General features: G+C 33.0%; 3 protein-coding genes across 5 annotated transcripts in view; all 3 read right to left on the reverse strand.

Moving 5' to 3' along the window:
- Positions 1-762: 762 nt before the first annotated feature.
- Positions 763-7,099, reverse strand: LOC142237886 (ubiquitin conjugation factor E4 B-like). Its single transcript, XM_075309341.1, has 11 exons — positions 6,796-7,099; positions 6,524-6,690; positions 6,304-6,427; positions 5,422-6,225; positions 4,658-5,364; positions 2,626-3,597; positions 2,450-2,562; positions 2,208-2,385; positions 1,995-2,141; positions 1,591-1,933; positions 763-1,532 (listed from the first exon to the last, which is right to left on the reverse strand). The coding sequence occupies exons 2-11, from the start codon at positions 6,572-6,574 to the stop codon at positions 1,234-1,236; spliced, it is 3,738 nt and encodes a 1,245-aa protein (XP_075165456.1). The 5' UTR covers positions 6,575-6,690; positions 6,796-7,099; the 3' UTR covers positions 763-1,233.
- A 4,379-nt stretch (positions 7,100-11,478) lies between these two features.
- LOC142241642 (SRSF protein kinase 3-like) lies at positions 11,479-19,177 on the reverse strand. 3 transcript variants are annotated; one of them, XM_075313422.1, is made up of 4 exons: positions 19,071-19,177; positions 17,323-18,247; positions 13,555-14,556; positions 11,479-13,468 (listed from the first exon to the last, which is right to left on the reverse strand). In XM_075313422.1, exons 2-4 carry the CDS (start codon positions 18,062-18,064, stop codon positions 12,540-12,542), a joined length of 2,673 nt encoding a protein of 890 aa, XP_075169537.1. In that variant the 5' UTR covers positions 18,065-18,247; positions 19,071-19,177; the 3' UTR covers positions 11,479-12,539. The 3 variants fall into 3 exon arrangements, with proteins under 3 accessions (XP_075169537.1, XP_075169538.1, XP_075169539.1); XM_075313423.1 differs by lacking the exon at positions 19,071-19,177 and adding an exon at positions 18,323-18,608; XM_075313424.1 differs by lacking the exon at positions 19,071-19,177 and adding an exon at positions 18,319-18,608.
- LOC142240169 (N-alpha-acetyltransferase 35, NatC auxiliary subunit homolog) overlaps positions 18,132-19,491 on the reverse strand; it is a 2,804-nt gene continuing 1,444 nt past the window's right edge. The window contains exon 5 of the mRNA XM_075311872.1: positions 18,132-18,247. Within this exon, the coding sequence (XP_075167987.1) occupies positions 18,132-18,247 (116 nt within the window). The remainder of the gene's footprint in view (positions 18,248-19,491) is intronic.

Here is a 19,491-nt window from a genome sequence, read left to right on the forward strand (position 1 = left end):
TGGACAGCGTACACACCATGATTCGGACCATGGCGGTGTGGAGGCAGAGGGATGTAACCAGCTACAGAGAAGGACTCTTCAGCCGGATATATTACATTACAAGACTAAATACTAGCATATTCAACTATAAATGCATTAGTTATCCAAATATGCTAAAATTCTGGACTTCATCACATCAATACTTAAGTTAGGGTCAATTAGATGATAGATTGAATTATACCCATCTCAATATAAACCAATATTTATTGCACGAATCAAGTCGAAGAAATCAGAAATCAGTTGATAATAGCTTCACCGTGTAGGTGCAATCGCCTAAGAATAATCAGTGTAACGCACCCAATATCATAATAAAAAGAACGAAATACTAACTTTGTTGTGCATCTAACCAATAATTCATATATGATCACTGAAATATGTGTGTTGCTGTTCAACAAATGGCGTGTTATTATTGCACGATCCATTATGGTTCCGGATGGCAGAACTACGGGATCAGACATGAGGGTATCCATTAGAGGATCTTTGAATTCATCGGGAGCGTCTGCGCACATAATTCCATGGGAATAACTTTTCGAAGATTGTTCCAATTTAATTTTAATCTCGAAACTTATACCTATACATTGTAATACTATTCCACTTATTTTCGACACAACATATTAGAAATCCTTTTGAGAAATAGTTAATTTCTTTTGTAAGAATCGCTGATCGGATAATGAATTAACTTACTAAACCATATTGCTTTTCTTTACCGACTCTTTATAACTATTTTTATGGTATATACTATTATTGAATTTATTCTTCTTATTTCATTCGTTTTTAAGGAGTATTGCTTGCATCAGAATATGTATATTTAAATTTAAAAAGAACAGATAACGATAGTTTGGCATGAATGGGTAGCGGTATAAATAAAATGAATTTGGAAATTATTTGTGTCCGAGCATGTATACATAGACATAAATCGTATAGCAACTCCGCGTCACGCAGCCCAGCGATCATCGTTATTATCTTCATTCGCTACTAATACATATTACAATGAAGGAAAACTTAAAGGAGGGCGTCATTTATGACATCTTAATGGATATTATTTTACGTTTAAGAAGTACAACTACATTGGATTATAATCTAAATGTTTATGTATAAAAATTGTTTGAATTCTGTTGAAGTCAGCAAGATTTTTAATTCTCTTGACGACATAAGGACAGGCAACGCACAAATGGGATTGCGAACGCTCAATTTTTATGAGGTTTTGTCGTTTAATTCTAGATTCCCCTGTTGTTGTCTTTTGTAACGTTGTTCTTTGCGCCAGGCATCGATGCGTTCTTTTAATTCGATATTTGGAACGAGCATGTCCTCTGTTAAATGTTGACGATTAAAGGGATCCGTGTTGCTGTTCAACAAATGGCGCGTTATTATTGCACGATCCATTATGGTTCCGGATGGCAGAACTACGGGATCAGACATGAGGGTATCCATTAGAGGATCTTTGAATTCATCGGGAGCGTCTGCGCACTCATCTTCAGATTGCTGATTGGCCACTGCAAACGTAAAAAATGTTATTAAGAAATTCATACCAACAAGATTACCGACAATTACCATAGATGTCATGAGCCTTAGTTATCAATGACCTGAATTTTTCAACCTCAATAGCTGAGCGTATACTCAAACGTTCAATGCGATTGGCAGCATCATCAAATAAATGTTTTTGGAAAGATCGTTCGTCAGCTGCTAAAGCTTGGGCGAATCTATCACAGTCAAGATGCAAATATATATCAAAAATTTGGCCTAACAAACGACGTGGTTCCCATCCATATTTCGTAGGATTGCGAACCTTCAAATCATTGCATTTCGGACCACACAATTGATGAAGATTGAAATTCAACATTGAACTTAGACGGTCGACCAACTCGTCACGCATGAAAGGCTCCTTTATGTCATCCTGAAATGTGTGTAAATTATTTATTATTATTATTTTCTTTTCTAAATATCGATGTGCTTACCGTTAAATAATGGAACATTTCAACAGTCTCTCTTGCTAATGTCAAATAAGAACGACATTGTCTTTCATCTGTGGCCAATTGCGAAAGACGAGCTTGCTGCTGTTCTGAACCAAGTTCTGACCAAGCTGAATCGTTGGCCATCATCATCTAAAAATGGAGATAATATCAAAGTAATCGTTTTTCATACTATCGTGTACTATGGCCTTCCAATACCTGTGTCTGATGAATGCGTTTAAGATTTTCCAAACACTCATCCAGAAGGAATGTTGTATCATTCATAAGCATATTGACGAACTTTACAAACTGTTTGCCATTGTTGGATTCATTTATCATTACTTGGCGATGAACAGGACTCTCCCACATAGACTTGAACAAGTGGCTTATATGATATCTGAAACATAGGAACACGTTTTAGTACAACAGTGGACGCACGTAGCACTCGCAAATCCGTATACCTTATAGTAAACTTATCATAGAATTCTGTACTTTGACCAGTTGTTTCGATATCAACGTAGAATTTCATCAATGAACTACATAAAACAGTTTGAGCTAATTCGTGGTTCCATATCTGAATATAGAAAGGAAGAATATTATGATGGGAAATAAATCACAACAGAAGCTCAGTACTTACCGAAATGTTTAAAATATTTGCCGGACCCAAGGAGAAAACAAATAGCACTTCGACCAATTTGGCAGTGACATAAGGATTTTTGATCATGTGAGGTGCACAAACGCTTGTCAGCAACCATGTGACGATCGAGTGATCTATAGCATTACGTATATCATTTTGAGAATGTTGCATGGCAAACAAAATGAATTCGGCTATATCATCGATATACCATTCAGGCAGTGCTGAAAATGCATCAGTCGGTTTTAATTGTTGGGGAGGAATTTTCGACATGAATGGCCCCTCAATGGGACGACCCTCCATTTGGTATAATAGATACTCGCACACAGTGGAGTAGAAAAATAGACACGCATTTAATAGTTTAGGATCCAATAGACAAACTTCGCTGCATAGTTTTGATCTGGTTAGTTTTTTCAATTGCTTCTGCCAACGATCTCTAAATTGTTTGTTTCGCGATGCAAAGGGTGTCGCCTCCCAATGGGAAGATGTGCGATCAATTTCATCAATTAATTTCTGTAATTCCTTAATGGCTCGTGATTTTTGCCGATATCTCTGTATGGCCGGCATAAAACCTAAATGATGAGCTTGTAATGTCAAAAACCAACATTGTGTTTGGAAATTTGCTTGTGTTTCAGCATTAACAATAATATTCTGTTCCAGGAACTGTTTATACTCCTCTTCGGTGAAGCGCAGTTTTGTATCTTGTTCTATATAAATGAGGGAGTTCTTGTAAAATGGATATAAAGAATCGATACGATCTAGTTTTATTTTAACAGACAATTGCTGCAAAACACACATTAGATTGATGGCAAAACCATCACGTGCCAATAACTTTTCATCGCTGGCAAACTGGACACGTCTTTCATTGTGGCGTAGTATTTGAGAAATGTATTCAAGGGTTTTTGGGCGTGTATTGACATTTACAAGTAAGGAATGGAATACCGAGTGCATAAGTTGACGCATTGTAAACAATTGCTATTTTATCAAAAAAAAAAAGAAGAAACATATATTTAATAACAGCGCATCATTATATAGAAACAAACTATGTTGATGAAATTTGCGTAATATCTACTAGAGTGAATGTTTATTCATTATACAGTCGAACACGTTTATAATGTATACCGGCACAATGGTTTTCCTACATTTATAACGTTATATTAAATATAACGACCTAGAAATCCCAGTCCCTAAGAGTTTAATCAGAAAAAACCAATTCATAATTTCCACATTAATTCAAGATTCAATTTTATTTTTATAGTTCACACTGTTAAGTATTAGAAAACCGAAGTTCCGACTTTTTTTTAATTTTTTAAAAATAGATGTTCCTCTTTGTATTTATTTTTGCGAGAATCCTATATATTTTGGTTAACTTTATTAAATAGCCAAAAGGACTGCACATATGTACTTTTGGCTATTTAAACAAGTTTAGTATTATAACAAAATTTATCGACTCATATTATTACTTTCAGGCAACCAAACTTTGCACCAAAGGTCTTCATAAGACCATCCATTATATCGTTATTCTATTGAAAATACTTTACTGAATTGATAAATACTAGTGACAACAAATATCATTCCTAGGCACTGCCAAGTCATTACCCCGCAAAATATTTATTGTTAATATGCCGTGATTTGATTTGATTTATTTACTTTGTTTCCATTGCTACGACAATAGAATACCACATATATTTTGCACACAACAGAATGGATGCCGAGCATCGACAAACAGTCTTTGTAAACAAAAACAAAGATGGATGAGTTGTTTTATCGACGGTAGCAAAGATCTTTTGTGGGCGCCTATTTGCGTTATTGAATAAATAATTTTTTTTTAAAGTGAATCGAGTATATTGTAAGACTGATACGTGGTAAAAAAATAATGCATTCTTCACAATAGTGTATTAGTTCCACTTATAAGCGTTTTAATAGTCTATTTTGATCCGAAAGTTTAAAAAAAGTTCTTAAAAATTATTGAGTGCATATGGACCCATTCAATAGAATATTTTCAAGTTTTATCATAGATTTCCATTTGACTTACCCATCGAAATTTTCCCGAACTGGCGGCCAAAGCATCGCCCTTACCATGAGCTTCTGCAAAACGTACATTTTCTTCGGCGAAAAATGATACCGATAAAAATGGACCCAAATAGCTACATTTCACAATTTCTCTTCCAGGAATTTGTGTACAAAGCGGAGGCAAGAAATTCATTTGGTTTGCCAATAAATCGCACAAAGGTCTTATATTGCCCACTTTAATGGACATTAATTTGGACAGCAAATCCATGTGATGTGTTATAATGGTAGGCGAGCATATGTTCCTCTGCATACCCATAAATAATCCTCGTAGAATTTGACTAAATATAAATTCAAAGTCGTGCTTTCGTTCGAAGCATTCTGACACCAGCTCATACAGAAATTCTTCAGGCACACGTTCTTGGTAATACAATTCCAAGAGGGCCGATTGATCCAAGGCAAAATTGAGATTCTCATAAATGCGGTCCGTAAGCACTAGAACAGTTGTACGAAAAATTTGCTTCAATACAATTTTCAAAGTGGCTTGAATCTTTTCCCCATCCGAAGGCTGTTCCTGGGCTAAATTGGCATTGCATTTTTCACTGATATAACGATAATTTTTGTGGCATTTAATTAAATGTAATAAAACATTGTGCTTAGCCAACACCATTGGTGTAAAAATGTTGGAAGACGGAGTCGGACAAGAGCCTATGAATTCCGAACTGACAATGCCTGAAGATAAAAATCATTATGGACTTATTTGAACAAAAATACTACGTAACAACTTACCACTTTGCAAGCCCCTTGATGTCGATGGTTGATCATCAATAGCATTTGCCAATATTTCTTGAACTTCCGAATCATCGCTCTTAATCTTCTTTGGTGTAGAATATGTCGGAGTGCTATCGGATTTTGAGTTTGTCTCAGAGCTGCCCTTAGCTACACCTTCGGCTTTCATGTCTTCGTCTTTGCTAACATCAACTCCACCAGTGGCTTCCCCAAACGACTCCTCGTCATTGTATAGCCTTAGAACACACTCCATTAACACATTTGATATTAGATTCTTAAAATTGAAACGTTGACTTGGATGTTTCTCTAGAAAGCTGGCAGTTTGTGGGCAAATCATCGAACCCGTGCAGTATTCATTCCAAGAAGCACTCAAAATCTTTGAGAGTATCAGTTCTAGACGTTCATCTACAGATTTTGCTTGCTTTGAAATTTGATCTAAGGGGTTTTTCTGTCCCACATCTTTTTGAGGTGTAGTTGCCGGTGATACTAGTTCTGAAGTTTCCATGTTTTCAATGCCACTATCTTTAGATTTCAGATTTAGTTTGCATTTGGACCTATTTAATGCTCCAGATGTGTTGTCATCGTCAGTTTGCATTATATTTGATGAATCTGCGACCATTTTAGGGGGAAGCGTCAATGGTTGCGACTTTGTTGGAGTAGTATTTACTGATTTCATTTCTACATCTACGTCTTGATCTAAGGGCAATATAATGCTGTCCTGATTATCACTAACAGCAGGAGAAGATTGAATTGCAGCCTTTACCAAGCGGGAAGAATTGGATACATTTGTTGCTTTGTAAACTGCTATAGATGTGAATATACATATATGTATTAATTAATCAATCTATGGACCATTGATTCTCCCATAATTGTTTTTCTTACCTTCTGTGTTTTTGTTCGTTGAGGGAAGAGGCAGAGCGGAAGCGGCAACGGTATTGCTGTTTTCCGCAGCAGATGTGGCATTGTTTGTTGATTTGGCCAAAGTGCGTAGTCTTCTTGCTCTCATCTATAGGGTACATAAGAATATTACATTGCAAAAAAAGAAACACAAATCAAAAGGCATTTTATATAATTTATCGAGAGAAGTAATGCGATTATTCACCTCTTCCGCTGTTAACTCGCCCAATTTCTTATTTTGTTCTTGTTCTGACATATTGTTCTTAACTTATATCTCCGCTTGTGGGTGTATGCACTTTTACTGTTCTGGATATACAATGTAGAATGGATATTTTATGCCCCAACAGCAAAATCAATCCCTATTTCCCGATTCTGTGTAAACAAAGAAAATGCAATAATTAAAGGCTTCTTCTTCTTCTTGTCACCATCCGTATGAGATTAGAAATGATAACAAAACTCAAATTAACTAACTCTTGCCTCTTGGGTTAAGAGATGTGGTGTTAGGTTTTTTGGTTTGTAGTACTTTTCTCGAGTGTCTTTTTCTTGATATTTTTGGCTGTTTCACTTTTCTTTGTTCGTCTTCTTCTCTTCTTATTGGAAGAAACTCAGATATGTTTTATTCCCCAGCATAAAGCACAAGCAGACCTATTATTATACTGCTGAAATATGTACAATTGTCCTTTCTCACCAATTGTTAATATTATCTAAATGCAATTGGATGTTCCCGTTAAAGTTGATTAATATAATTCGCCGTTGATCAAAACAAAAAATTGCACACACACAGTCAACACAATGACAAACATTTTTACCTGCAAGCATTTTTACATCGATTAGTGGAAACGGATCGTATTTGACATAAAGAGACGTTTACTTGAATCACAATAGTAAATTATGAATTTTAAGCAGAAAGAAGTGTGTGATTTAAACTGTGGATACCATTATTATTGCTACAAAATCCCCCAGCAAAAAAAGCGTCTCCAAAAAAGTAATGAAAATATTCTTTTTGGATCCGGAAGTGGTTCAAAATTGACGCAGAAGCGATGAATTTAACATGGGCTTGTCATAGGACGGAAGTCCTCCCTTTCAACAACCATTTCACTGAATTTGCATCACTTCTTTAGATGTGATCCGAATTCAATGTTTTGGATGTAAATAAACAAATTCTGTGATATTTTGTCAAATAAATAATTTTTATAATTTTTTATAGTTTTTAACGGAAACGTTTGACTTCAAATATTCTCAAAAAATCACAATTTGTTCAGATTGGATTTAGCATTGGATGTAAATGATTTATACCATTTTATGAATTCTTACTCTGTTTTTAACCCATTTGAAACAAAAAAGTTAAAATTACCCATTAAAAGTATGAAAAAACCAAGTTATAAAAAATTGAATTAAGAGAACTTCCTGGGTAGTTAAAATAAAAAAATCATTGGGAGTGCATCTTTTGGAAGTGCTTTTAAAGTTGTGCCTTTAGAAGAACTTCCAATTTTTTTTGCTGGGCCACAATAGCTCGCTGATGATCGAGCGCCTGCAGCCATTTGTCGTATCCTTGAGCGATGCAGTATGTTGTTAAAAATAACAAAAACAAATTTATTACACATTGAATTTCAACAAATATTCAATGTTTTTATCCCTCATTGTTTTTTAATTCTTCAAATAACTCACAAGAAGCCAATTAAACTGCTTCAAAACGGATCTTCTAATAATAGTGACCATTTCTTTTTTAATAAGAACGGCCAGAAAAAAAAACTTTTATCGTATAATTGCCACTACGGTTTTGCTTTATAAATTTTAAAGTGTATATTAATATAAAATACTTCATAACAATGGACGCTGAGAGGTCCAGGGCACTTCATGGTACTCATATTAAAGCTAATTTCGAATACGTCGAAGAGAGATCGTAAGATTTTGTTGAAAAATATTTTGCGGAGCTTTCCTTCAAAAGTATCCGACTGTTCACTCCAACTTCTAAAAAAGAAAATGGAAATTTTTCGTATAAGACGTTTTTTTTTAAATACCAAGTTTCCACTTGCAAAAGAAGAAAATGTAATTTTTTCCAATCGCGCTATTTTCTTCAAAGAAAGCCAACATTCCACTCACTTCCATTTGCAAAAAGGAAATGGAAAATTAAAAAAAAAAAAATGTTGATTTAAAACTATGCCCAAAGTAGCAATTTCAAAGAAAGCCAACACTCCACTCACTTCCATTTGCAAAAAGGAAATGGAAAATTAAAAAAAAAAATGTTAATATAAAACTAAGCCCAATGTAGCAATTTTTTCTTAACATTTTTTTTTGTACACCAGCATACATTCATAATACTCAAAATGTGTAAAAAATTTAGGCATAGTATCCAAAAAATCAGAGGTCGATATCTCGAAAACTAGGCTTTTCATAAAAAAATTTACTCCATTTAAAAATGTGGGCATACTGAACATAAAAATGTAGGCATACTTAACAAAAAAATAAAATACTAAATTTCAGAGGTCGATATTTCGACAACTGGGCTCTTCCGAAAATTTTTTTTACTTAATATTTTTTCTTGAAAATATACTATTTTTACCAAAAATGCTGATTTCAGGGATAGGCTTTTCCGACAAATTTTATACTTAACATTTTCTCTTTAAAATGCACTCAAATTTTTTAACAACTTGTGGTAAAGTAGTTTTTTCCATTATAATTCAATTGAAAAAATGTAAAAAGATAAAAAAATCGTTTTAAAAACCAAAAAATAAAAAAAGAACTACATTTAATAAATGCATCATAAAACTAACAACTTCACAAGCATTTCAATATTTTTGCCTAGAAATTTATATCGAACTAATGTGCTTTAAGTATTGTGGTATTTGTTAATATTCCATGCTACCCATATGTTGAATATAAGCGTGGTCTTGGAGAGCACAAGCTCATACCATATATACATATATGATTGTATTCCTACACACAAAATTTTTTTTCTGATTCAATCACCAAATTAATTGATCCAATTAATTTTTTAATTGAAATGTCTTCAATCACGAAAATGATAGTATCAATCACAGCTTTAATTGGGCATAGAAAAAATTCTTGATTAAAAAATTAATTGATTTTTTAGCAAATTTCAATTAATTTTTTAATTGATTCAATTAAAAATTTAATTGATGTTGATTGCAAAACTCAATTAATTTATTTTAAAAAAAGGTAACTATTTTTAATTACTTTCTGAATTGGCTTAGAGTTTTTATTTGGATTAACAAATGATTGTTTGAAATACATTTTTAATTAAAAAAATATCAGCACTTTTTTAACTGAATTAGTCTTCCGAATTTGATTAAAAAGTTAATTGTATCAATTAATTTTGTAATTAAAATTTTTAAAATTTTCAATCATTGACTTAATTAACTTAATGTTTCTATCGTGATTAAAAAGTTAATTGTATCAATTAATTTATTAATTAAAAAATTTTTCAACTTTAATTAACTTTTTAATTGGAAATATTTTGGTGATATTTTTTTCTGTATACAATTAAGTTGTATGGCCTCGCAAGTTGAGTATGCCAAAAGTCGACAAGTTTTCATTTTTTTTTTATAAACTTTTATGTTTAATGTAACTCGTGTCGATTTGCTTGTAAATTAAATGCATCATACCTTGTCTGTAATTTTTTACCATGGAATAAAAGAAACTGCTATAATTAATCAAATAGTCTGTATTCATTTAATTCATATATGTATGTATTTCACGGAGTATGTACCTTTAAAATAATACTAATTTGCTTTAATAATTTATTTATAGCTTATAATTTCTCGTTACGGCTACACGCATTGATAGTTATGGGAATGTATGTAGCTCTAAACGTGCTTTATATTTTTTTATTTCAAATTACACTTTATGGAGTGCTGCTTTTTTCTTAGTTATAATAATTCTTATTTATTTGCTATGTATTAAAGATGAGTGGACCTGTGCATTATTAACTCTTGTGTCTGGCATTATAGATATTTATCCGATATCGATTCCATTTTTTCATAAATTTTATAATTTTAATAATAAAATTTCCCAGGAAGTTAAACATTGCAATGCCAAAATGAACACAAAAGGCAAAAAACTATATTTTCGAACAATGAAAAACAGAACTTTTTATAGAAAAATGGTATAGTAAAAAATTAAAAATCAATTAAGGCAACGTGGTTTTGTTTGTTTGTGTAGTAGGATGTATTTAGGAAAAGGAATATATATGTCTCAAATTTGATCGGATTATTGTCCGACTGGTTTTTCTCTTCACAAGGTGGAATTCCCCATTGTGAAGGGTCATGTTTCCATAGAAAGTTCCCGATAAAAGCACACAAAGAAAATGCAAAACCCAGTAGAACCTGGAAATTTCGAATCCTTTACCGATTTGCCCTTTAATGATATCGGTATATGATCCTCATGTTACATACTGACCTTATAGTCTGGAGCTCATCTATGAAAACAAACTTAGCACACGGAGGGTAACAGGGTGGAGAGCCCGACTGAACATGTTTGTGGAGATGTAAAAAAAATGGGTGTCAACTCGATTTAAAAAATTAAAAACGTCGACCCCGTCTGTTTTCTTCTTGAAACCCCCAAAACAAAAATTTCGAATTTCAAAACCCAAATTTTTCTTTACGATCGATAGTATTATTAACAGAAGTGTGCAACAACAAGTTTATTTGAACAGGTTACATTTATTTCATATCATTTAGATACGTGATAGTACTAGGACCAATGCATTTGCTTCTTTTTATTTTAGAAATTAGCAAATTAGTTTGCTTTCTTTTCGAGTTATGTGTGTTCTACTTATGTATCTTCATTGCAATATTTAAAAATGTTTATTCGCTACATCGTTTATACGTAATTATTGCTATCATGCGGTCTTAAAATTCATATTTCATCATGTTTTTAAGCTAAAGAAAGTTTGTTTTCATAAAAATGTTTGATTTGGATCAAGTATCAATTAGGAAAACGATAAATTAAAAAGGTCCACATCTCTTTTAACATATATTTCAACACCACACATACCTAAGTATAGTAGTATCTCCTAGAGAGTTTATTATTGTTGCTTTGCTTTTTATTAAATGGGGAGGTGTTATTACTATGATAATAATGTACATCATACAAAGAATCGAATCATATGGGTGAAAATAATAAATAAAAGAAAAATGGTATGAGGAAAATAAGTTAATTTATTATGTATTATGTTGTATATCATTAAAACAAAGTCATTTAAATGTGTTTTACAGTTTAAAGCGCGGATGTGTTTTTTGTTGCTATTTTAAAAGAATATACAAGTGCAAAATTATTTAAAAAATATACAAGTGCCATGATTCAAATAATTTCAACATATAAACCAAAAATTAGGAATAAAAGAAACACAACACTATGCGGAAAACAAATGTAATAGAAAATCTTGGTGTCATATTACGATGATGCATTTTGTTTTATTCATTATTATTTGCTAACTGATAGTTTTAGTCTTTCTATAATAAAGGTTTTCGCATGTGAAGGATTTCTAGTTTAATTCTAAAAACAAACATGACAATTTCTTAAGCTTTTGTCTCATTTATGTTGAGTTTTTGTTTGTGGGGACTCGAATATACCTCACAATGTGACGTGTTCTTTTTGTATAAATAAATAAAGGAAAAGATGCCTAAATGAATTTAAGAACATATTTGATAAAAAAAAAAACACCACCGTCTGTCTTGTAGACGCATGTTTTGCATAATGAAACTTCATTTCTTTTTAAAAATGCGACGCCATGTAGTTGTTTTGCGCCAGCACAAATTTTGCGCAGCATTTGTTCTTGCAGGATTAACCGCTTGTGGTGATAACGATTTCGAAGTTGATAAGCGCCAAATTGATGACATTAACGACTGTGAAGGAGATCTGTTATTGGTTGATGGAGAAAATAGATTCGTCTCAGATGGTATGGCGGCGGGCATAGATGGAGAGCGTAAATATGAGTTGGTCGACGATGACGGCATCGTTGTAGCCGTTAGCAAACGTTCGCTATCAATGGGAGGTTGCAATGATAAACGGGGCAATAAGCGTCTTTGTTGTTGACATGTGGGAGGAGATGAAGGTTGTGGCGGTGATGTTGAGTTCGTCGTAGTGTTATGCGTGTTAGTGATTGGTGTTGTAGTTGATGCTGACGAGGAGACGATCGGTATGTTTTGCTCGTGGTCATCGGGGAACTGGAGTTGGTGGCAGGGACTAGACAGTGTATTTTATCTCCTTAGCCATGGGTGTTTTAGACATTCAGAAGCAGTAGCCCTTTTAGCAGGATCAAATTGTAGCATAGGCTTCAAGAATTCGGCAAATGCTTCGGCTTCACTCAGTGACCATTCATATTTTTCATGTAGGACATCGACCAGACCCCAGGGTTTGAGACCAGTGATATTACGCAATTCCCCTTTGCGATTAAAACTAGTCTTTGCGTAAGCCCCTCGGAATATTATATGAGGAGGTATGGGACCGAGCAATTCAATAATATGGGCAATATGATCTTCATCCCTTGAATAGTTATCACCCGAATGAGGTTCGAATAAGTAATCACCGGTAGCCAATTCAAAGGCCATACAGGCAGTACTCCATATATCAGCTGATGTGTCGTAACCGGCACCTAATATTACTTCTAAAGAACGATACTGCCGTGTTTGAATGTCTTCTGTGAAATGTTTATCGACCCAACAGGCATTACCTAAATCAGCAATCTTAACATCAAAATCACAAGGTTCCAAGGCGGGATCTTTTTTGCACTCGCGAGCCTCGGATTCCGTTGTTGGCCCGTTATTAGCTGTAGGTTGGTGTAGATGCAATTGTTGCTGCTGTGGTTGCTGTGTTTGTGTTTGATTGCCGTTCTTATTGTTTTTCTGATTTGCCTTATTATTGTTTTTAGGTTTTGTTGGAGGTTTTTGTTGTTGTTGTTGCTGCTGTCCCTGTTGCTGTTTCTTTTGTTTGGGTCCACAGTCGGAGGCATTTGATATCTGTCCCTTTAAAGTAACTGACGAACTGCTCGTTGAATCATTCAGCTCTCCTTTAATCGTGTTACTGCCACTACTCGAAGATGTTGTTGAATTTCCAGCTGCAGTAGGTTTAATGGCTTTATCATTTTGTTGCTGCTGCTGTTGTTGTTGTTGTTGTTGATTAGCTTTTTCTGAAAAAACAAAAATAATAAATAAATAGTAATAAAAATATGAAACGAGTTCTTTGTTTTATTTCGGTGGAGTATCTTGTACTTACTCTTGTTCTTCTTTTTCTTTTTCTTCTTATTTTCCGAAGTGTTTGCCCCAGCATTGGGTTCTGCACCATCATTTTGTTGTTGCTGTTGCATTCCACTATTCGATTTGTTAGACTTGGATTTAATGTCGTTCGCTTTATCTTCAACGGCATGCTCGTCATCATCGTCCGCGTCTCCGTCAGCGGCCTTCTCTTCAGCAGTATCATCTTGCAGGTCATATTCTTCGTCGTTATCAACATCAGATGCATCGCCGTTCTGTAAACATTTTCCAGTTGCTGTAGAAACTCCGGCTTCAACTTCATTTTTAATATTATTCGACATTTGATTGGGATCTTGTTCATTCGTGGTTCCACTTTGCTCTAAATAATCCCATTGCTTTTTGAACAGCTCTAATCGTTTTTTGGCTTTCTTTTTGAGTTTCCTTTTCTTGTTTTTACTCATCTTGCCCGTAATCTGAGGCTCACGATATTCCTTAGGAGCTCGACTAACAAACGATGGATACATCTTAAAATTCATAACGTACAATTCGGTGGCTTCGTTAGCCAATTTCCTTACGTAGTTTTCATTTACGCACAAAAGCACATTCTCCGGTTTTATATCGGTGTGTATAATTTTGCAGCAAGTGTGTAAATAATCTAGACCTTCGAGCACTTGTCGTGTTATGGTTTTTACATTTTCAATGGGTATGCCACGATAATTGGATTTACGTATAAGTTTTAAAAGATTGTCTCCAAGAACTTCGAACACCATGCAAATGTGTGTTCCGTTTACACCCGTTATCTTAAAGTCATCCAACAATTGGACGGTTTTCTGCCGCCTTGGATTGTTGGGATCTGAATCACGTACGGATTTGAGTATTTTAATTTCATCTCGTGCGGTTTCGGCAAAATGTTGAGCTGATTTTACAATTTTAATGGCCACATAACGTTTCTCTTGCAAATCCCAGCATAGCCACACAGTAGAGAAATGGCCCCAACCTAGCTTTCGGACGACATGATAGCGACCTATAAATCAAAGTGATTCATTAATACCTTCATTAATACGCACATTAAATAAATCGATTATATGACATAATCACTATATGTATAACCTAATAAATAGATGAAGTCGGTTATATTGATACTATCATCAAACAGATCCATTTTAAAAAGGTTCTCATTTGCTTGTCTGTTTGGTCTGAATATTACAGTGTCACTATTTTGTTGGATATCCATGTAAGAGCTACTTTACATGCTAACCGTGTATTGTCAATTTATTGCATGATGATGTTTTTTTTTTTTTAATCATATCCCATCCAATTGACCATCGTTATGGTCGTTGCATTCTTTTCAACTATTTCACATGAATGGATGTATACATTTACATTTATAGAGATAGTATGAGTATAAAATTCCATTAAATCGGGTGTTGGAAATTGAATGAATTGTTGTATTCAATTGTATTCACATTATGTTGAACTTGGTTTTTGAAAATTTTGCTCTAAAGAGAAAACTTTAATTTGGAAAATAAAACTAAAATCGTAAAAACTGTAGCTAAAAATTAAAAGTACCGCTGAAATCGTCCTGGGTTTATGAATAAAACAAGGACATAGCGCCCAAACACATAATGCAACGAGACCCCCTGCGACGTATTTCATAAACTTTAATTTTTATACATAACCGTTTTGACAATATAATTATTCAAAAATGAAGCGAGATCATTTGAGTTTAATTATTGAGGATTAAGTTAAATAATTTTTTAATAATAATCTGTCGTTTTAAAATTCCAAAGATAATTTCTTCAATAGTAGTTTAGATATATCTATAGATGTCTAAATCTAAAAAATATTTTTAAACAAAACCTACACAATATTAGACACGATACAAAATCAAAACAGACTTAGAGACAAATTTAAACAGCAATTTATTTATTTATTTCTATTTATTTAAGCAATTTAAAGCCTATTATAGACCGTTATATTTTTTAAATTAGTTTTATGATTTAATGCAATGACTAATCTGATATAACCTGCCTAATAAAATCAAATATATCTTTGAACATACAGTGAGCAAAAAAACGTTGAACACCAATATGAAATAAATTGTGAAACGATGTGGAAAATATAAAGTGAATATTTTTTTACCTTAAATTAAATCTCGTATCTCAAACTTTAAGGTATAATAAATATATATTTATTTCATATTTTCCATATTATTTCATAATTTGTTTCATATTAGTGTGCAACTTTTTTTGCTCACTGTAAGTCTCAATTTCGAATTATTCTCGAAATATCTACAATAATCTAATTTTTTGTTAAAAACAAATTAAATGTATTTGTAAATAAATTGCCTGATAAGTATTCGCACTGTAGATATACTATAACTTAGTTTTCTCCCAAACGGTATCTCTTTCTGTTGTTTTTTTATATGGCAACATTTTCATCATTCACAAATTTGTGAAATAGTTTCGAAAAAAATATTACAAATCTTCCATGTAAGTAAGATTCATATCTTCTTTAATCATATAAACACCCTAGTAATCTACGGCAAATAAGTTTACGTTATCAATGCAACTAAAATAATAAGCCTAAAAGAGAAGAAACAGGACAAGATAAACAGGTGCTCATTCCGCATTTTTGGGAGACATCGTTTTTATTCTATTTAAAAACATGTCCTCTCACATTATGACACATACAGAAGATCCCCATACATGAGGTTGGCGTACATAGACAAATATTCTGTGACACACTTGTAAACGGTCTCTCACATATGTATTTATAAAAAAAAAAACAAAGCATATGAGTGAGTTATAGGGCTTATGGCCCTATAAACTAGAAGTTTCTTAAACATTTAATTAGCAAAAATTAAGTAGCGCAGATGGCCCACTATAGGAAACCCCATGTAGTTACGCAACTGGTTTGGGACACTGCTGAAAGAAAATGTGTTTGTGTGGTTGATAATGTAAACAAAAAAAAAAACGAAAAACAACAAAATCAGTGCATAAATGCAAAAATTTACAATGATACATCCCTTGTAACATTAAAATAGTCATTTGATGATGACAAACCCACAACCAGAATAATAAAACAGAAGATCCATACATACGGAAAAAAAAAGAAAACAATTAACTAACTAAATCGTTTGATTGATCGACATTGTGGTTTGTTTTTGTTTTTTTGTCATTCCTCCATGTAGTAGTAGTGATTCATATTGTCTACGAAAAATAGTAAGCACATGAAATTTCTCATTCATATTCGGAAATTTGTAAATAATTAACGATATGCAGAATCAAGCAAATGATGTGTGTGTGTCATTTATTTGTTAACCAATATGGGTGAATATATTTAATCTTGTTTTGCATTATTGTATAAAATGCAAATAGAACTACAGAACACTTTTGAAAAGTTCTATAGACGATCAAAAAAACTATATTGAAAAACGAAATACTAAAACACATCACATCATTTATAAAGTAGTGATTTTTTTTTGAAATAAGAAATTAGCAATGTTACTTTTAGGATAGTTTTACAATTTCAAATTATTTCGATATTAAAAAAAAATCATATTTACTTTTCTTAAAATATTTTTCTTAAGGAGGTATTTTTTATTCATTTTTGACTCTTTGTTTTCTGACTGAGACATTCGCTTTGGACTAATCCTATCATAGATAAGAGTGTAATGTACACACAATCTAATATTTATATCGAAATCATAGTTAACAATGTCGACAGTTTGGAAACAAATATGGCCAAGAATGAGGTTTCTTAACAAGCATATATTGTTTATACGTACCTTGGAATAAATCTCCTATATTTACTGGATGATAGCCTCCCTTGCAATAATCTTCTTTTAATTCTTGTTCCTCATTTTCACTATTCAATTCTGATTCTTCAGAATCATTGGAAGAACTACGTGGTGGATATTGATAAATTTGTTGTTGTTGCTGCTGCTGCGCTTCTTGCTGTTGTTCCCGTTCCTGCCGTAGCCGTTGTTGTTCCTTCATGTAGTGAGCTTGATAAATGGGATCATTAAAATATTGTTCAACCTGACAGTACATCAAATAATCATTCGAATTCTCCAAGTAATTTTCTTGAGGCAAATATTCGTCATTGGGAACTTCTGTTGGATGAATAAAGGCCGAAGATTTGTTTGCCGATGTACTTGTGCCAACAATGTATGTTGTAGATTCATCTAAGGTATTGGACGATCCTGTTATGGGCGTATTACCGGCCAAAGAGTTTGAACCACTTGACGAGGGTGCAGCACAAAATGATTTTGATATTTTTGGTGATATGCCGCAAACATCTGGCATTGCACTGGGCGACTTTAAATCATTTGTGTCATCCTGGAGATGATTGTTAATAACATCAGATGGTGTTGGGTTTGCATCGTTTATTTCATTTTGAGACATATGCTGTTGTTGGCCACAACCAGAATTGCCATTCGCTTTTCCACGTTTCTTATTTGGCTTGTGCCTCTTCTTTTTGGCTTGGATAGTCAAAACCCGTCTGTTGACGTCAGCCTTGTTGTTCATTTTCTATATGTGTTTACTTCGAGGCGGCGATAGAATACAAAAACAAAAACGTAGAAATCGGGTCAACTTATCTCAGCTCAAACGCTGCTCGCTGCTTATGGTTGCAGGTTTTCTTCAATAAATTGAAAAGCAGCGCTTCATAAACAATCCGGGAGTCCTGGCGACAAACAACGTGTTCGAGTCCTAAGCAAAAATACATAACAGATATTAATATATTCATATAATCAACATTATTTGCAACCAAGTTCACACACATACACAAACTCAATTCCAAATCAACATTCAATCTGCAGAAATGGGTGGTTAGAGAAAAACAATAGCATAGGCGAGGCACGAGAAAATCTCAGAAGTTTCATTCACTGATAGTTTTTTTTTTTTGTCAATGGTAGAAAAATGTATTGAAATTTATTTGGCAATTGGGGTAAAACTACTCTTTAACAATTTTTATTTCAACTGGTTTTCACTTCCACACGAATTATTGAACACCATTACTTGCGAACACAATGAAACGACGGTATGGCGAAAAAAATCCATTATTCAAAGAAACTATTTCGAGAAACCCAATTGTACATCTACAATACAAATATATGTTGTAAATATAAATAAATAGTCCATATAGAATAAATTTGAAACCATTCTTTATAAAATACAAAGCAAATCGTTTAAATTATTTGCTCCCTATAAATGTTTATGCTATCGCAAAGCGCCGCATATGTCATTGTGTCTAACTGATAACCAAAAGCGAAGAAATAGAACAATATAAATGGCAGAATACTCATATGCCTATCCTTATCTATCATATGGAATGTAGCTTATACAAGTTTTCCTTTCGGCATCTCTTTCCCTCTACTACACCATTGCTATATATGTATATTTTCGCATATTTTTTCACTCCAAGTCAAAAAGAATTTTTGCACGTCTGCGTTTTACTATACACTATAGATATTATTTTGTAGAATATTTAAAAAGCACTTAAATGTTATAATATTAATCTATGTATTCTTACATTGGAAACAACAGACGCAATATAAATATACAAAATAACACGTTGTTTTGTAGCCAGCACAAATCTATTTAATGTGTATCTCTGCAATAGAGTTGCAAAAATATCGATATCGAATGCCATATATACAATATCGATTACTCACCAAGCTATCGATACCAATGGACAAATTTTAAATATATTTGTTTTTATACGTATATTTATAACAAATTTTACGCTTTTATGTTGTTCATGAAGAGCGAATGATCTTAAAATTACATTTTTTGAACTTGTAAGTTTTTAATTTAGTTAATTGTTTGTTGCATCATAAATGTTTAAATTTTTGTTAAAATTGTTAAAACGAAAGAGAACAAAAACGTTATTTTCTCTTATTAATCTTTAATCTTCGGAACCATAGAACTTATAATACATAGATGAGCCATGG

Source organism: Haematobia irritans, chromosome 5 (assembly GCF_050003625.1).
Source record: "Haematobia irritans isolate KBUSLIRL chromosome 5, ASM5000362v1, whole genome shotgun sequence".
Lineage (NCBI taxonomy): Eukaryota > Metazoa > Arthropoda > Insecta > Diptera > Muscidae > Haematobia > Haematobia irritans.

Bases quoted from the DNA above. Each gene is read 5' to 3' on its own strand.
- LOC142241642 (XM_075313422.1), bottom strand. From the start codon at position 18,064: ATGAACAACAAGGCTGACGTCAACAGACGGGTTTTGACTATCCAAGCC. The intron at 14,557-17,322 runs GTACGTATAAAC...TTTGATTTATAG, and splicing joins TATAGGAGATTTATTCCAAG to GTCGCTATCATGTCGTCCGA. The intron at 13,469-13,554 runs GTAAGTACAAGA...TTGTTTTTTCAG, and splicing joins AAAGAAAAAGAAGAACAAGA to AAAAAGCTAATCAACAACAA.
- LOC142237886 (XM_075309341.1), bottom strand. From the start codon at position 6,574: ATGTCAGAACAAGAACAAAATAAGAAATTGGGCGAGTTAACAGCGGAA. The intron at 6,226-6,303 runs GTAAGAAAAACA...TCACATCTATAG, and splicing joins AACGAACAAAAACACAGAAG to CAGTTTACAAAGCAACAAAT. The intron at 2,563-2,625 runs GTAAGTACTGAG...TTCTATATTCAG, and splicing joins CAAATATTTTAAACATTTCG to ATATGGAACCACGAATTAGC.